We start from the raw sequence: 16660 nt of genomic DNA on the forward strand, positions 1-16660 counted from the left end.
TAGCCCACGTCATCGCAATCAGAGAGCCACAGGCAGGCAGCATAAAACGAAGCAGACAGGGATGATGGTTGGGTTACCTGTCGGTAATGTTAGCCAATTACAGAGGAGACAAGTGGGGGGTAAGAAGGGTGTAATCAACACATGCATACAAGTACATCGTCCTAAACAAATATAATATAAATTACAGAGTACCGGAGTATCGGTGGGCACTTTCCAGGCTGCGGCCGGCTTGGCTGGAGCAGACAGACGCCCGTTTTGATAGCACACGCCCCCACATTTAACGCCGCGGTCCCGTTCAAAAGCGTTTCTTGATCCCTGGGCCGCTGTCTATTCATTTTCCATTGCCTTGTTAGTTCCTTGGCTTGCCGACTTGTCCTGCATCCAAGTTCTTATCAGCCCAAACTCCCACAGCCCCCAGGGAAAGAGGCGCTGGAAGATGCGCAGGGCCATGTAGCCCGGGTGCCCGCCGTGCTGTTGTCGCTTTCTGTCTTTTCGGGTTTCCAATTGCTGACGCCGACTTCCCAGCGCTTGCCCAAACCTCAATCATGCGAGCCGCGCATGGTGATCACGGCCGCCTTTATTTCCCGCTTAATTCCGACGACGACGACGACCACCTGAGAGGTGTCCGCTGTGCCGACGGCGGTTATAATGGGACGCAACACTGTGGTGCCCAGGCGCATGCACATGTGAGCAAGAAGGCACGTCTGGTGCGGCCCTTAGGCGCTGCGGACGGCAACAGCAGCGATACTCAACAGCCGATGACGGTGACGATGACACCGGCGCAGTCTCGCCTCCATGTTCACGAATGGGTGTCGCCGGTCAGGTTGGCGGCAGGTCTCTCAAGGTCTGCCTGGCCAAATGCACGTCTATGGCCCTTTTCTTGTCTGCGGATTCTTCTAATTCTTCTCCTACTGGGCGCCCTCTTTCGACCCGCCGTCGCCGCTCAAGTGGCCTTCGAAAACTGCCTGCCCGATTCCTATAAGAATTATGAACCGACACCATTGCAGTGGAGGGCCGTATCCGTAGACGCCTCGTTCGACACGACGGATACCAAGCATACGCTCCGAATTACTATGTGGGGGAACGTGACTGGCTCCTCCACCAACATCACTCTGCCACCACCGAGCAGTCCCGACTGGACAGACGCCACCAAGCTCGATGGCAAGATTCTCGACGAGCCAGAGCCTGACGCCGTCAACCCCAAGCTCACGACGCTCCATAGCAAAATCGATGTGCTCACCTACGAGCCCTGGAACGAGAGCACGAATTTTTGCAAGATGCTAAGCAACGCATCGTGTCCCCTAGCGCCCGTCTTCAACGCGAATTCTAGGTATGTAGTGGTTGTGTCAGGTTACGCTCCCTTTTCTGTCAAGGTGGTGCTGATTTGGCTTGGAACAAACCCTCCCCCCTCGGCTAGCTTGCTTCCCATCGGTCTTCCGTACTTGACTATCAGCAACGATTTTTATTCGTCGTATGCATTTACGTCCTTCTCGGCCACCTTCCTAATCATATACGGTGACGCCAAGGTCACCAACATTGGTTGCGTCTCTGCAGCCATCACGCCTGACCTGGGCAATTTGACATGGATGCTCAAGTTCCTGCCCCTGCTTGTCCTTCTCTTCGTGGCCGGTGCCACGGTCTTTGCTGGCATCTTTAGCCCATGGGGGACTGTTGATATTTTCCATTGGACTTCCAATTACGGCCGTGACCCCGATCTTCTTCGTCTCGTTACTCCGGGCTTCGGCGATTGTCTCCAGTACATACAGTTCATCGTGCTGACCGGTGGCCTAACCCTCAACTACCCCGGGTTTTATCAGCCAATTGTCAGTCAGGCTTCATGGTCAACGCTCATGTTCAACCAAAGTTTTGTCAGTAAGTCGACGGGGTGGCTCAGCCTGAGGGACGGCATCTACGTCACGAATGGCACCTATGGCCTGCAGAACCTCGCACAGCTGGTGGGCATGGGCAATTTAGAGGATATCTGGGCTGGCATGATGGTTTGGCTACTCGTCATCATCGCCAGCATGTTCGTCCTCGTCCAGTCCGGCTTTCTCGTCCAGTGGGTTCACCGATTCGTCAACAGGATTCCTGAGGAAGACCTCCGCGCCAAAAACATACCGTTCACATTGGGAAATGTGGTGAGGATCGTTCTGAACTACTTCCTGCTGCCAATTGTCGTCCTCTCCGCCTTTCAGCTGGTGGTTTCCAACGAGTCACCGGCTTACAGCGTTGCCCTGGCCGTCATGACGCTTGTTTTGATTATCGGCTTCGCCGCGTGGCTTCTTTACCTTACCTTGTCAACAAAACCGAGGGCCGTCTTATTTGATGATCTTCCGACGGTCCTTCTCTACGGCCCCTTGTACAATACCTACTCGGACGAAGCGGTTGCCTTTACCCTGGTCCCAATATTTCTAACTTTCATTCGCGGTATCACGATTGGGGCGGTTCAGCCTGCCGGCGTTGCCCAGGTCATCATCCTCGCGGTCTGCGAAGTCGTCCAGATATTGACCTTGCACGGCTTCCGACCCTTTCACTCGCCCACTTCTATGAATGCCTACCACACCCTTTTCTCGGCCCTTCGTCTAGTCACCGTTCTGCTCATGGTCGCATTTGTACCCTCGCTCGGGGTCACCGAAGGCCCAAAGGGCTGGATTGGTTACGCTATCCTACTCATCCACGGCGGCGTTCTCGTGCTCGGTTTCTTCCTTAACGCTATCCAGACCATTGTCGAAGTGGCTGCCCGAATGCTTGGTGCTGGAGGCGATGACGTCCGTGGTCAGTCGAGGGGAGGTCTTTCAAAGATTTTCGGAATGCGGCAGCTGTCTCGGCGCATGTCCCGACGCGAGGCCGGCCCTTCAAGGCAGAGCCAACTGTCTAGTTCTGCTATGCTGGATGCCGAGGATGCGTCAAAGGCTGGCTATATTATGGCAGGAGGCCGCATCAGGAGCGAGTCAGCGGGAAGCATGGGCGTATTGATGAATCGTCAACAAAGAAGCTCTTCGGCCTTGGACAGTGTTAGCCTCGAAGCCCCCGCCCGAAACTTCGATAGCGGCGCAAGTTCTCTCACGCCTACTACTCCGGGGGAGGCTAGCATGTTTTCCTTCCTGCCGTCTCCCAGGCAACAGTCTCGACAGCAAGGTGCGCTAGGCATGCAGCCTGCCGACCCGTACTATCGGCCGCCTAGACAGCGACGCCCGACTCTGGAACAGTCCTCTTCAACAGCTTCCAAGACTGGCGGGTCTTGGATTACTGGTGACTGGTCGCAGAAACGACTCAGCCAGGCTGGAGGAGGTCTGATCGGGGGCGAGGTTTCTGACGATGATGGTCAGGCGGCAAGAGACGCTACACCTACACCCCATGTGCAGCCCGCGGTACCCTTTGCACCGAGAACAGATTACTCAACGCGAGAAGTTGATTTTTATTACGGCGTAAGAGGCCAAAGACTGAATTCGGTTGGGCCAAATCGCAAACTGGGCACAGGTCCAGCTGATCCTACTGGACCTATGGCCTCGGCTGCAGGCTGGTTCAGGAATGTTTTAGGGGGGAAGGGAAAAGAGAAGGCGAAGGGTTTCGAGGTTGTCAGAAGTGCTCGGATGCCGCCTACTATGCGCTCCAAGGATAGCGACTTCGTGCATGAGGTACCAGAGGGAATTCCGGTAGCTATGGGCGTGCTCCGCAACGGGCCGATTGAGTCGGATGATGAAGACGAAGGGCAACACGTCCAAAGATCTCGTCCGACAGAATCGGAAGCGGCTGAGGAGGTGAACGTGAGGGGGCTAGATGACGTGGGATCTTCGGAGACTCGACAAGCCACACCCTGGCTGTCGGTTGGCAGCCAACCAGCGGTTCCGCGAAAGAGTTCAAAGCGACCTCCATCCGTCAGTCTAGTAACGCCTGGGCCTCAGCTAGCCCCCTCCGCTACAACAATATCTAAGCTCCCCTTTGAGCGCACCCATTCACAGGAGAGACTTTCGGGCTCGTCTACGGGGGCAACCGAGGATTTCACTCACATTTACCCGCAAGAGCCGACCAACAAGAGCCCAAATGAACAGACAACCAGTTACGGCTTTGTCCAGCACGGCAGCATCGATAGGGTTCATCATGATGCAGACCTCTTGGGCAGCTCCGCCGAGGTTGTCGATGAGACGCGGTGAAACCAAATGTGCTAACAACACTACTGCGTTTGTTTCCTATCAATACGACTTCGGCCCCGGGGTTGCTATTGATAAGCTTTCGGATACGGGAATACGGCGTATGTCAATTCGGTGGCTTTTAGTATTATAGGATTTAGGCGGGAAGCGGTTTAGTGCGGCCATTTTGTTGACTTACCAGGTATGCCAGCATGACCTGAACTTGAGCGGTGGCGTACAAAAGTCTGTATTAAAAGATAATGTTCTTATGTTAGACTGCTCTGCAAACTCGGCTCGTGTTGTCGAATGTTTTGTTACTTTGTATCTGTGGTAAATAGACGGACTCGGGCGGATATAATGAGGAACATCGACCTGGGTTGACTCGCCATTATATATATGTAGATACATATATACGGGAGAGTCGTATACAAGGTAGAATGAATATCATGACTTTACTAACATGTATCCGAAGTGGCCGGCGTTTGTCCGGTGTTATACTTGGGTTAGCTAGGTAGACTATGGCCCGCCGCCAACACCCTGGGAGCGAAACTGGTAATACAATCTCACCTTGCCTTCCGTTTTATTTACATAGGACATGAGCATTTCTCATACACACAGTATGTATTAACCGAATCGGATGACTTCTCTATTCCCCTGTGAGCTTCTCTTTTTATGGCGTATTTGAAATGCTTCAAACGACTAACAGCCCCAGGGGAGTCGTTTTATGTTTATGGGTCTTGAGCGTTGATCCATTCACATACTATCATGGGTATATCCGGCTATGCCAATATAATTATGGTTGCACGTACACGATAGCATTATGGAGTAACACCAAAGCAGCCTAACCTACACCACTACCCGCTGTAGGCTTCTGGCTTATTTACCTAGAACGGTGATAAAATGGGAGGCCCATAACGGCAGCTCCACAGGCCGTATCGCACAGCTAGCGTAAAAGGAGAAGAGCATCCCAGTGGGCATCTCGTCATTCATTTTCGTAAAAAGGCTAGCCGTTGAATATATAATATATATGTACAGCCCACATATTTCGCACATCGAAACGAAAATCCGCGAGTCAGGCACTCTCGTTCAAAGGCAGGTAGGTATCAGAGCACCTGAGCGATGCCCAGTCCCGCGAGCCCCGCCGCAGCAACGAGTCCGGCGCACCCGAGTCCCGTCGGCCTCGCAGCTGCCGCATTGGCCGTGCCAAAATAAAAGCCACTCGCCGTGGTCCCCGTCATGGTGCACATGCTGTACTGCAGATTGCTGCAAGCTACTTGCACCAAGCTGTTACCTTCAAAAGGGGCAACCGTGTTAGTAAACAACATGTGCATACCAAACGAGGAGAACAGAGACAAGGGGTTGCTTACATATGCTAGTAGCGGTCGGGGTCGGGTAAGTGACGCCGGCACCTCCGCCAACAGTAACCCCACCACCGCCGGGGACGACGATGGTCACGCCGAAAGGGGCGGAGCCTGCTTGTCCCTCGAGCTGTGCGGTACAAACCGCCCAGTTGACACTGCACTCGCTCACTGCCGCCGAGCAGTCGGTAGGACCGGCGAAAGAGGTGGCAATGTAGGGAAAGGAGAAATAGGGGTTGGGTACGAAGGATACAGGGGTGGTTTGTGCCGGGTTTGGTGTTACGAAGCTTGCCGGAGCGGTGCCGGTGCAGACAGCCCTAGTGAGAACAGCGGTCAGCATCCAGGTGTGTACCTACATACTGACGGGCGCCTTCGCATTCACCTCCCCCAGCGGGCGTGCACTTGCAGGTCTTACAAGCTCGTACATGAGGACGTAGCTGTAACCTTATGTAGTACGTAGACTACGGAACACCCGACGGAACGGTAGGCGGGCTAATAAGGCAGGTAAGGTAGGTAGCTTGGTAGCTTGGAAGCTTGGAAGCTTTGACTCACCCCCCGGGGCAGCAGGCTGGGTTATTGCTTGCATCCAACTGGCAACTTTGGCCGTTTTGACAGCACACGCTCGCAAAGGCTGGCCCTTGGTTGGCGCAGCTGTAAAAGTTGGCGATGCACCCCTGTTGGCGTTTTGCAAAGGCGAAACCGAGGGCGGGTGTTCCGGTCTCAACCGGCTGGAAGGGTTGCTGTTGCTGATGTGCCGCAAAGACAGACGAGGCCAGCGCAACGGCCGCAAGCAGGACGTAGCAGCTCCTGTGCCAGCTTCCCATCCTCGATAATAAATAGTATCTAACTAGCTCCCAGGGCTCTGAACTTGGGGCTTGTGATGCCTAAACTGAGATCCAATTGAGGATGCGACTGAGATGGGATGGACGGTCAGGCCGGTAACCTTAAGGTAGTTGTCAAGGGACTGACAGACAGGCGCTGGCTGATACGGCGCTGGCGGGGCGGGCGTGTTTACCGTCTGAATGCGCGGGAGGGTTCGAGGTTTTATTGTTCGGATTTTGTATTAAGCAAACACCTCATTAGGTACTATTGGTATTGCGACGTGGTGTGTGTGCTAGGTGTATGTACTAGGTGTATGTAAGGTATGGTTGTGGAGGTTGCTGCCGCCAGAGGGTCGCTGTGCCAGCCCAGTTTATCACTTGTCTGTTGATTTTGCAGGCTGAAGAGGCGGTGGGCCAGTGTCCCTCTGGTGTTGCAGTGCGCTAGTTGTCACCTAATCGCGGGCCCGTTTGTGATGTCATTTCTTCTTCTGGGGCCGTCTGCTTATCGGTGGCCGAGCAACCGCATATCAGATCTGGCGGTATTCCTAATTCGTCAGGGAGAGGTCGTATTCCGTAACCCCCCACCCCAAGCCTTCGGCGGGGTAATGAGTACGGGAAGTACGCAAGGTAGTATATACATATTCTGCATACCATGTAATAATAGGCAGGCGGACACTGAATTTGGGATAATACAGTTGTTAAAGGGGCTGGAGAATAAGAGGCACGAAAAGCATTCGAGAAGCGCTCGCATGAGCCCGGCCTCAACTCGGCACACACGGCCTGTTCATGATTCCCATTCGACGCCCTCTCTACAAGCTTCGCAGGTGCCCAAGAATTGCCCGTAACCGCAGGAGCGCCGTGGGCTCGTTGGGCGGCTTCTGGTTTGGGGGAGCCTTGGAGAGTTTCTGGACTTCCAGCCGCGCTTCCTCGGCCAGGGATCCCAAGTCACCCCAAATCTCGTCTTGATATCCGGTCAGGATCTGTGACCACTGCCCAATCCACGCTTGCCAGGCCGCCCCGCTGTCTGTCGTCCCTAGATGCGTGGCTAGATCGTCGGCCGCCGCCGGCCTACTGCTTTCCCCTACGCGCAAGTAGTCCGGTATGAAATTGAGCACACTATCCCACGCGACGGACGAAGTTTTGTCGCCCACTATGGCCTCGCCAAACAAAGCGCGGCGCAGGCTCGACAGGTCGCTCCGGGACATGGTTTCGTCTGCGGGCTCGAACAAGTCCGGTTCGAGGCTGCCGGCGGCCGAGAGGAGGGCTACCACGTTGGCGCCGTCAACGGTTTCCTGCTCCGCGGCTGATAGTGCCGGGTATCTATGCCCCCAATTTGTCTGCCGTGGCTCTCTGTCAGGGCCGCTGACCTTCATCACCGCTTCTGCTTTGCCTGCCTCTGGCGACAGACTCACGACTGTCGTGTCCAAGAAGACGGCAAACGATGCATCTTCCCGGGCAATGTGCTCCTGGGTCTGGCCAGTTCTGATGGAATCGCCGCCACCGCTAGACCGCACTTGCACCGAGCTTTCGCCCACCCGAGACACAGCCTCCCCAGTGCGTGATGTCTCCCCCTTTTCGCCTCCTCCAACAGTTGGAACAGGCCCTGCTCCTGCTGGTCCCGGACCTGGTAGCAGAGCCGAAGACAGCAACGCGGCTGACCTTGCGACACGAGAAATGGACGACAGTACCCCCAAGCTCGAGGTGGGGGACCCTATCTCGGGAAGTGGTGTCTCTCCCTGCTCACTCGTAGCTTTCTCTTTCCCCTTTGCTGTGTTCCCCACAAATTTCCCAGGCGTGCCTCCTTCCATACTCGCCGTCAATCAAGCAGGTCACGGAGACGGACGAGCCGGAATGATGTGCTTGTTGCAGACTGTCGAAGGGTTTGTGGCGCGGACAGGCCCTGTTGTTAATTATCCAATCGAGCCTCCTTCCTAGGGTCTGGGCCGTGGTTGCGTACTAGTAGATTGCATGAGTCGGTAGAGTTCGGCAAGGCATGGAAACGAGTAAAGAAAGGAGAACCCTGTGTTGCTTGATCCTGCGAGGCTTACTTATACCGTTAGTTAACTGCGTGCTGTCGGCAAGGTACGCAGTATGCGCAAGAGTTTGCGGATTTGTAATGCCCAGCAGAGTGCCAAGTCATCCAATAGTGTGTGTGTGGATTGAAAACAGACCACCGAATACGAGGAATGAATGAGCGTGGCGGGAGGCATTTTTGCAGCATTTGATTGTTCGGGAACGGATACCTAGGACAGCAGCACAGCCTAACCTGCAGCGGCTTAGGTCCCCAGATCTTAAACTCAGGTAGCTTTAGGTCTTCACGTCCGGGTATGCAAAAAGGCAAGGAACTAAGTAAGGTAAGGCAGGAAGGAAAGGCGCTTATCGAGCCCAGGCTTTGATATAAACCCAAGGTACCTTCCTTAGGTACGAAAACCCCAAACCCGATTCTGCCTGAGCTATCTGGCCATCTCGTGCAGAAACAGCCAAGGTACCAATGATTATATGAAAGGAATTGAGTACGGAAGATAATTCGCTAGCTTCACGTTTATTTGGGGTGAACAAGCAACTGAGGTGCCAGGCATTTCAAATAAGAGATAGGCATCGACAAAATCCACCAGGAGGTGCCGCTTCCCATCGGAAGTAAAGTAAAGTAAAATAAAATAAAACCCCTTTTGGCGAGCCGCAAGGTCCTGTCCTGATGCCTTTCATCTCTTTAGAAAAGTCTCCCGCTAAGACAAACATTCAGGGATTGGACTGGCGTGATTGGCAAGGCAAGGCTGCAAAAGACGCGAGGAGGGGTAGGTCGCTCACTCACTGAGGCGACCGGGGGCATTTGGCTGGGGCATTTATTTGGTCACTGCCTTACGGATAACTTCATCAAAATGGCAACTTAACTTACACATGTGGATAGCAAAATATAAGGTGCCGACCTTATTATGTACAGTACCTAACCATACATGCTGCATACTCAACACAACATTAGAGTCAAGGCCCCGCATGTGTATGGATTACCTTACATCGTATGCAAAGGAAGTATACAGTACATGTATGTAATGTATGTACCAAGGTATCGATTCATTAGTAAGGTGAATAAGGTGGTCGCCTGCCGGTGACTTTGACGCACTGTGGGAGAAGCCCCATCACTGCTTTGCTTTGGGGCTCCATTTGGGCGCACCACCGCCAAATCATCGCCGCCAACACCACCGATTCCCATCATTTCAAGCTTAACCTGATCCCCAAGATCTCCAAGCTTTCCAGCCCTTGACCACAGCTGCGTGCGACCCTGACTCCTACCCCGCGCTCGCTCACGCCCCGAAAGAAGACTTGTCAACGACGGCCTTAATTATTTTCTATCTTGTTTATCGGCTGCCGCAGCCTTGCATCCGGGCGATACAGCACCTCTAGTACCAATCTCTCTGCCTCGCTCACGCCGCCGACTCGCAACAAGCCGTCCCAACGCTGCCAAACCCTCCCGAGCTCGGCCCAGCAGCAAAGTCGCCTGCGCTCGCGTTGTGTATCCGTTTCGTCCAGCCTCCAAGCTTCCTGTGCACCGTGCCTCCTCCTTTGGCCGCCCGTGTCTGAAAAAGCAACGAGACTGCTCCTGTTCGGCTTTCTCTGTTGCCACCGCTGCCGGCTCAACCGCCAGCGCCCTCTCTTGACAATAAATCTGGCAGAGTGGGGGAGGTCTTCGCCCACGCACCTGCATCTTTGAAGATGGTGGACGCAGAAGCGAACCAGCCGACGTGGAAGTTTACGCAGTGAGTTATCTCGTCGCTCTTGTCCGCTCCTAAACACCCCGCTAGTGTTCCAACCACCACCCCGCGTCTGCTGCCGCTGCCTTCCTCCTTTGCCGCCGCTGCCTGTCCCTGCGCATGTTTCGAGTGTCACCGTATACTAACCCTGGCTGCTAGGTGCTTTGGCGATAAGGGAGATGTCGAGGATATTACTGAAGGTATGGCATGAGCACCCCTCATACCAGGCTCGAGAAGCTGCCCCGGCTATTTTTCTTGCGTTCGGTATTGCCATCTCGGACTTGCTGACTTGAGCCTGCAACTAGCCGATATAATTTCGACGGTCGAGTTCGATCACACTGGCAACTATCTAGCGACTGGCGACAAGGGCGGGCGGGTTGTGCTCTTTGAGCGGAACGAGACGGTCAGTCGCGGCAGTCCATCTGCCCTTCAGTGAAGACACCGCTTACATTCAGGCACTTACAGAAAAAAACATGCGAGTACAAGTTTCACACCGAGTTCCAGTCCCACGAACCCGAGTTTGACTACCTGAAGTCTCTTGAGATTGAGGAGAAGATCAACAAGATCAAGTGGTGCCGGCGACAAAACGCCTCGCACTATCTTCTCTCGACCAACGACAAAACTATCAAGTTATGGAAGGTGTTTGAGAAGTCGCTCAAAGTTGTGGCCGAGAACAATCTTTCACATGACTTGACTCCTGCCAACACGGCCGGCGGCGGCGGCGCGCCGCGTGCTGCACCCCAGTCTCAATTCCGCAGTGCTGGCGACCTGAAGCTACCCAGACTTACCCATCACGATACTGTCGTGGCCGCCGTTCCCCGGCGGACCTATGCCAACGCCCATGCCTATCACATCAACAGCATTTCGGTGAACAGCGACGGGGAGACCTTTATCAGCAGTGATGATCTGCGCATAAACCTGTGGAATCTGAACATCCAGGACCAAAGCTTCAACATTGTGGATATCAAGCCCGCCAACATGGAGGAACTAACAGAGGTTATCACGGCGGCTGAGTTCCATCCTCTGAGCTGCAACTGGTTCATGTACGCCAGCTCCAAGGGCACCATCAAGCTTGCCGACATGCGGCAAAGCGCCCTCTGTGACCAGCATACCAAGTGTAAGTGTATCATTCACATACATACGCTTTCCACATCGGCCCCCTTTTCCAACTACTGACACCAGTCCAGTGTTCGAGCAAGAAGAAGACCCGTCATCACGATCTTTCTTCTCGGAGATCATATCGTCCATTTCGGACGTTCGGTTCTCTTACGACGGCAGATATATCCTCTCGCGTGACTACCTGACGGTCAAGATCTGGGATGTCAACATGGAAAGGCAGCCGGTCAAGACTATTCCAATCCACGAACATCTTAGGCCGAGGCTATGCGATACGTACGAAAACGACAGCATCTTCGACAAGTTTGAGGTGGTGTTCTCTGGCGACGCGAAGAACGTGATGACGGGCAGTTACAACAACAACTTCATGATTTACCCCTCGGATCCGGACAAGGAGGTTGAAGTTGTACTACAGGCGGACAAATCGGCTTTCAAGGCCAAAAAGGTTGGGGTGCCGACTCCTATCAACTCATCGACAAGTCCGACAGCGAACGGAGGCAAGAAGGGTGGCTCCCGGGCGGGAAGCCCAGCTGCAGGGGCTCAAGGGCAGAGGATGCGTAAGGAGACTGATGCCGACCAAATTGATTTCAACAAGAAGATTCTGCACATGAGTTGGCACCCCTTCGAAGACAGCATTGCGATTGCTGCAACCAATAATGTAAGTTTTGGTCACCCTCTATGGCGAAGAATCACATGTCACGCTGCTGGAATTCCAACATGTTAACCCTGCCGCCAGCTCTTCGTCTTTTCTGCTCTGTAGAGGGGCCATTTAGACGTCAAGAAAGTCAAGGGGAGCCGGGGAAGGGGAAGTGGAAGGAATTCTCGGTCTGGGAGGCTTCCGAAGTCGAAGATAAAGGCGACAGTCCGATGCCGGCCGCGATACCGCACGTGAGGTTTCCCGGCGCGGTAGAGCCTCGGGGCGGCTCTTTGTCCCGGATCTTGTGGGTAGGGAACTTGCAGAGCAGCGATAGAGCATGTTTGTTGACGGACGAGACGAGTATCCGGCGGGTTACCAAGGCCGGCTGCTGAAGGTTGATGCTATGCATTGGAAGACGGTGGGCTGGTGGTGTGGGCGACGTTCTCTCACAAGGAAGCGAGACCTGCTTTTGGAGTGGGGTGCTTCCCGAGCAGCTGTAGAAATGGGGCTTTCAGGATGCGGCTTGCATGACGTGATTTAAGGGGACAAGCCATAGCACGCATTCCACAGGGAGCAGCAGTTCACAATGCCAGCAGAATTTGGCAGGGGGCGTCATGTTCATGATGTCAGAATACATTAACTTAGAGCCTCAAAGTACTGCCTACTAGTCGCACGATGATGGGCTTATTGGGCTCGCCATCGTCACCTATTTCAGAATGACGCCAAAGGTACATGAGTCGAAATGAGCGCATCGCAGTTATACAATAGGCGACCTTACTCAAGTCAAGAGGCTGTCTTTTGGGGGGGAAGAACAGCGATAGAGTAAGAAAGGGCGTGGTCTGGTATGGCTTAAAAGCCGTTTTCATTGTTCCGAGTAGCTCATGAAAGAACATGTAAACTTAGAGACACGGTGATTACTCAAGTACCTTAGGCATTGAGCCATCATGGACACTCTTTAGATTCGAGCTTTGCAATTTGAATTTAGGTTGCTTTTGTAAGTACCTCTTTCTATCGCTCGTAGTAAACATAATACGACGAGTACGGAGAAGGTTCAAGTTTAGTACTGTGTACAGAGTTCTCTGCTGAACGTACTGTACGAATATACCGCAACGTCAATCCGACGGCCTAAATACCCCAGGTATTAGCCCCTCTATTACAGGAGGAGCGCAGTACCGCTGCTGGAGACTGTCCGTCTTGCCCTAAAATCCACACAGTGCTTACCGCTGAAACCACACTTAGCATGCAACCTTAACGGGGGGCCCAGCCTTACAACGAACGACAAAGTGGCTGTGCCCATTGAGGGAAGAGAGCCTCAGCTGACCAGCGAACGACCACCATTTCAACGTCGCAACACAGGGCGACGACAATTACACCTTTGCTTCAGCACGCGCGTCTTCTTTAACAGCAAAGGGATAGTGTATAACTCATCAAAGCATACACTTGCAACTGGAAAGAAAGCGATCGGGCAAGGAAACGCGACTTTGTGACGGGCGAATCGACTGCCACTGCCCGTACTCGGTACTTTCGCGACTCTTGGTCAATAGAGACGCAGGCTAGCTACACGAGGTGCGGAATCCCGGCCAAGGAAAACCAAGAAGCTGCACTGGCCGGGTCGCACGTGGAAATACATCTAGAGAAGAGAACATTAGGGCGAAGAGAATCGATTCAAGGGTAAAAGATAAAAGAGGAAGTGCAATCCCACCCAACATGTCCGACCAGGCCCACGCACCGACCTCACGACCTAAGCCGCCGCCAGCAGGCGAAGAGGAGGCTTCCGCGACGCTGAAATTGGGCGAGTTCCAGGACGTGGACACGCTGACGCTGTCCGAGGCGTCGCTCGTCATCAACGCGCTCATGGTGAAGCGCCGCAAGGATCGCAAAGACCGCAACGAGACTGACGTTCTCAACAAAACGCTCGACTACCTCGATGCATTTGCCCGTTTCAAGCAGAAGGAAAATGTCGAGGCCGTCGAGCGCCTCTTGAGCGCCCACAAGGAGCTGACCAAGTTTGAACGCGCCCAGATCGGTGAGTACTGACTGCCAAAGGCTCGCGCGCGGGTACCCAATGGGAGGGGGAGACGGCAGTTTGCGCGTCTCGGTGCCCGGTCCCTTTTTATTTCATTTTATTTCATTTTTCATTTTTATTAAAAAAAAAAAAAAAAAAAAGCAAAGAAAAAGCAAGCGCTTTGGCTTGGTTTGGTTTCTTTTGGCTGACAATAATCTTTTCTTGCCCTGCCAACCCAGGCTCGCTCTGTTGCGACAGCGCGGACGAGTGCAAGACCCTCATACCCTCGCTTGCCGAAAAGATCAGCGATGAGGACTTACAGGAGCTACTGGACGAGATGGCCAAGCTCATGACCTCATGAGGCCAGGGTCAAGACCCTCGATACGCAAGAGGTAGAGGGGAAGAAGCTGCGGTGCTATTAGAGTTTACGGCTAAGCGAATCCATCGACATGGACAGTTACATGGAGAGGGTGGGGGGGAGGTGCTTCTTTATTTGCTCGCGCTATCGTGTCTATCGTAGGCGCCTGCGTCATCAGTACACGAGGAGGCTGGTTTCTCGGCAGATGGACGGATGCGCCTACATCTTGACGCACATCAGGATACGTCCCGGCAGGCGGAGACGAAGGAGGACTATAAAAGAAAAGGCATGGCATGGCATGGCATGGCGTACTGGGGGGTCAGAGGGATTTGATGTATAAATCCTCTATCATCTTTTTTGGGAGCACTCGGAATACCATAATACCCTTGGGCTGATGTGTGGGTACCTGGTACCCTGTTTTCCAGCTTTAACAGAGACACACCAAACAAGGCTCTCCGGTTAGACCGCCCAACGGGCATATTTTCATATGGTCGCCATCTTCAGCCATAAGCTCTCCTGTCCGAGATGGTCGGACATGGCCGGCTTTCCACTTAGATCTGGACCACCTGGTAGCGCGTCCAGCTGTTCACGTATGCCCCTGAGTCGTCTTCCTGCTTAGTTACGCCAAGTGTTGCCCGCGGCCATTCGGGAATTGGCTTTTGCTCTACCCCGGAGCTAGCCACTGACCATGTCATATTCTGCTCTGGACCAACTGCCCGGCCCAAACCAAGCGCCGTCCCCTCGAGTTCCCCCAGCTGAGCAACGGCGGTAGAGTCGAGCTCGGAGATATGAGTGAATCACGCAACCATGGCGTTGCAGCGGTGAAGCAGTTTCGGGTGACACGCGGGTGCTGTCGTGTCGTCCCTTCGTGTCGTTCTCTAGATAGTTGTCTCCGGGATACATGTCAGCGTGTGTGTTATCCCTCGTTCCTGGTCTTGGGGCCGCTCTACCCCATCCCGCAGTTGCTCGCCTCCCAGAGGAGAACATATTGAGTCAGCAAGGCTGGCTAGACCGGCAATGAAGAACACCTCACCTGCGGCCCTTGAGCTATGCAGCCCCTTGGAGGCACGCCGCCGCCGCCTCGTCCGTGCCTATGTGCTGACCAGTGTGGCAAGAAGTATGAAGAAACCACAGCAGCAGCCCACCGCAACACTCACGACTTCGCCCACAGATAATGTGGAGTCGCTGCGGTTGGTGACAGCAGCGGAAGAAGCTGGGACCACTGCTGGGATAGTGCTCGACGCTGGTGTTGTTTGAGTGCTGCGACTTAAGGATTCGGGAAGAGTGGACGACGACGGCGACGACGACGCCCAGCCCAGTGGTGCATTGTTGGTCGTCGTGACGGGATGTGAGTGTTGCACCCCCTCGGAGCTGGTCTGGAAGCTGGTCGGGGTGCTTGCCGTGCTCATAGGTTGCTGGGCAGACACGGGACACCCGACAGGAACTTGCTGGCAAGCATCCCTGGTAGGTGGGCGAGGTGAAGGTGCAGCTCCACCACAGGTAGCCAGGCTGGCAAGCTCTGAATAGCCCATCCTCATTTACGGCTGGGATTCGCTCCGAGGCCATGGCGGACGTTGAGGATGGGGCCTCGACGACTGCCCGGGAGTGGTCCTGCTGAAGATGGTCGTACTGCGCCGTCCCCGCCAGCCCCCTCCCTCCGGGCGTGGAGGAGAGCGACGAGAAGAGTATCGAAGTCAGGGCCGTTAGCCAAACGCATCCCAAGTCCAGTGGAAGAAGGTCATGGGACCAGAAGCCTGTCTCGACAGCCCCTTTGTCTGGCGAAACCTGTGTCTGATGATGAAGATGATGACGATAGCTTCAAAGCTACCAAGTCCACCTGGCCTGGTGCACTCTTGACGAGGACAGCCCAAAGCTGCCTATGTTGAGCCAAATACGAGGCACACCGAAACGACCAAAAACCACATATGTAATAGATAAAAGAGCCGATAGAGGGGGGTTTCGGTAACGCCTTCATTTGCTCAATAGAATTCCGCGAGGAGAATTCGATAAAATTGCCGTGTTCCCTTCCACTCACCAAGTTTGCCTGATCCGCGTGCCACTACCACACCACGGCCACCACATCCATATACGTCTGTTACACAGGCTTTGGCAATTGCAGCTACCCAAAACAGCCGTCCGATCATGTGTTGTGTAGTGGGAAGGTCTGCTGGGCTTGCGTGCCCCTGTTCCTCGACCACGTCTGCCAGGAGCAGTTGTCGGTTCGGATATCTCTCACGGCAAACTACCCTCACTAGATTGTTTGACACAAAAGCCTGCTCGGGATTCCATCCAAAAATCTGAAGCCATGGCCTGGCGTTGAGGCAAAAGTACGCCACTCAATGTTGTAAGACTTTGAATAGGGGAAAACTCCGAAAAGTCCCGAGGGTATAACGCCAAGGTCTGTCTGGCGCTTGCTATTTTGGCACTTGCTATTTTCTTCTTCATTATTGCTACAGGCAGAACCGTCATATCAAGCAGGCGCGCCC

General features: G+C 54.0%; 6 protein-coding genes across 6 annotated transcripts; 3 read left to right on the forward strand and 3 right to left on the reverse strand.

Annotated features, from left to right (window-relative positions):
• Positions 1-770: 770 nt before the first annotated feature.
• On the forward strand, positions 771-4154 carry B0T26DRAFT_630848 (uncharacterized protein; the record flags this gene model as incomplete). Its single annotated transcript, XM_060436286.1, has 2 exons — positions 771-1330; positions 1418-4154. 2 exons carry the CDS (start codon positions 771-773, stop codon positions 4152-4154), a joined length of 3297 nt encoding a protein of 1098 aa, XP_060302226.1.
• A 1079-nt stretch (positions 4155-5233) lies between these two features.
• B0T26DRAFT_669766 (uncharacterized protein) lies at positions 5234-6312 on the reverse strand (the record flags this gene model as incomplete). The annotated part of the gene is made up of 4 exons (XM_060439099.1): positions 5234-5421; positions 5498-5805; positions 5845-5925; positions 6041-6312. 4 exons carry the CDS (start codon positions 6310-6312, stop codon positions 5234-5236), a joined length of 849 nt encoding a protein of 282 aa, XP_060302227.1.
• An 806-nt stretch (positions 6313-7118) lies between these two features.
• On the reverse strand, positions 7119-8519 carry B0T26DRAFT_669767 (uncharacterized protein; the record flags this gene model as incomplete). Its single annotated transcript, XM_060439100.1, has 3 exons — positions 7119-7933; positions 8358-8373; positions 8481-8519. 3 exons carry the CDS (start codon positions 8517-8519, stop codon positions 7119-7121), a joined length of 870 nt encoding a protein of 289 aa, XP_060302228.1.
• A 1501-nt stretch (positions 8520-10020) lies between these two features.
• On the forward strand, positions 10021-11934 carry B0T26DRAFT_669768 (WD40-repeat-containing domain protein; the record flags this gene model as incomplete). Its single annotated transcript, XM_060439101.1, has 6 exons — positions 10021-10064; positions 10218-10258; positions 10364-10461; positions 10524-11175; positions 11246-11832; positions 11911-11934. 6 exons carry the CDS (start codon positions 10021-10023, stop codon positions 11932-11934), a joined length of 1446 nt encoding a protein of 481 aa, XP_060302229.1.
• Positions 11935-13117: 1183 nt separating this feature from the next.
• On the forward strand, positions 13118-14077 carry B0T26DRAFT_683839 (HRDC-like protein). The gene has a single exon (XM_060440823.1). The coding sequence runs from the start codon at positions 13519-13521 to the stop codon at positions 13846-13848; it is 330 nt and encodes a 109-aa protein (XP_060302230.1). The 5' UTR covers positions 13118-13518; the 3' UTR covers positions 13849-14077.
• Positions 14078-14790: 713 nt separating this feature from the next.
• On the reverse strand, positions 14791-15826 carry B0T26DRAFT_14139 (uncharacterized protein). Its single transcript, XM_060433402.1, has 2 exons — positions 15208-15826; positions 14791-15052 (listed from the first exon to the last, which is right to left on the reverse strand). Exon 1 carries the CDS (start codon positions 15738-15740, stop codon positions 15222-15224), a length of 519 nt encoding a protein of 172 aa, XP_060302231.1. The 5' UTR covers positions 15741-15826; the 3' UTR covers positions 14791-15052; positions 15208-15221.
• Between the last annotated feature and the right edge of the window lie 834 nt (positions 15827-16660).

Source organism: Lasiosphaeria miniovina (assembly GCF_030549165.1).
Source record: "Lasiosphaeria miniovina strain SMH2392-1A chromosome Unknown B0T26scaffold_1, whole genome shotgun sequence".
In the NCBI taxonomy this organism is placed as follows: domain Eukaryota; kingdom Fungi; phylum Ascomycota; class Sordariomycetes; order Sordariales; family Lasiosphaeriaceae; genus Lasiosphaeria; species Lasiosphaeria miniovina.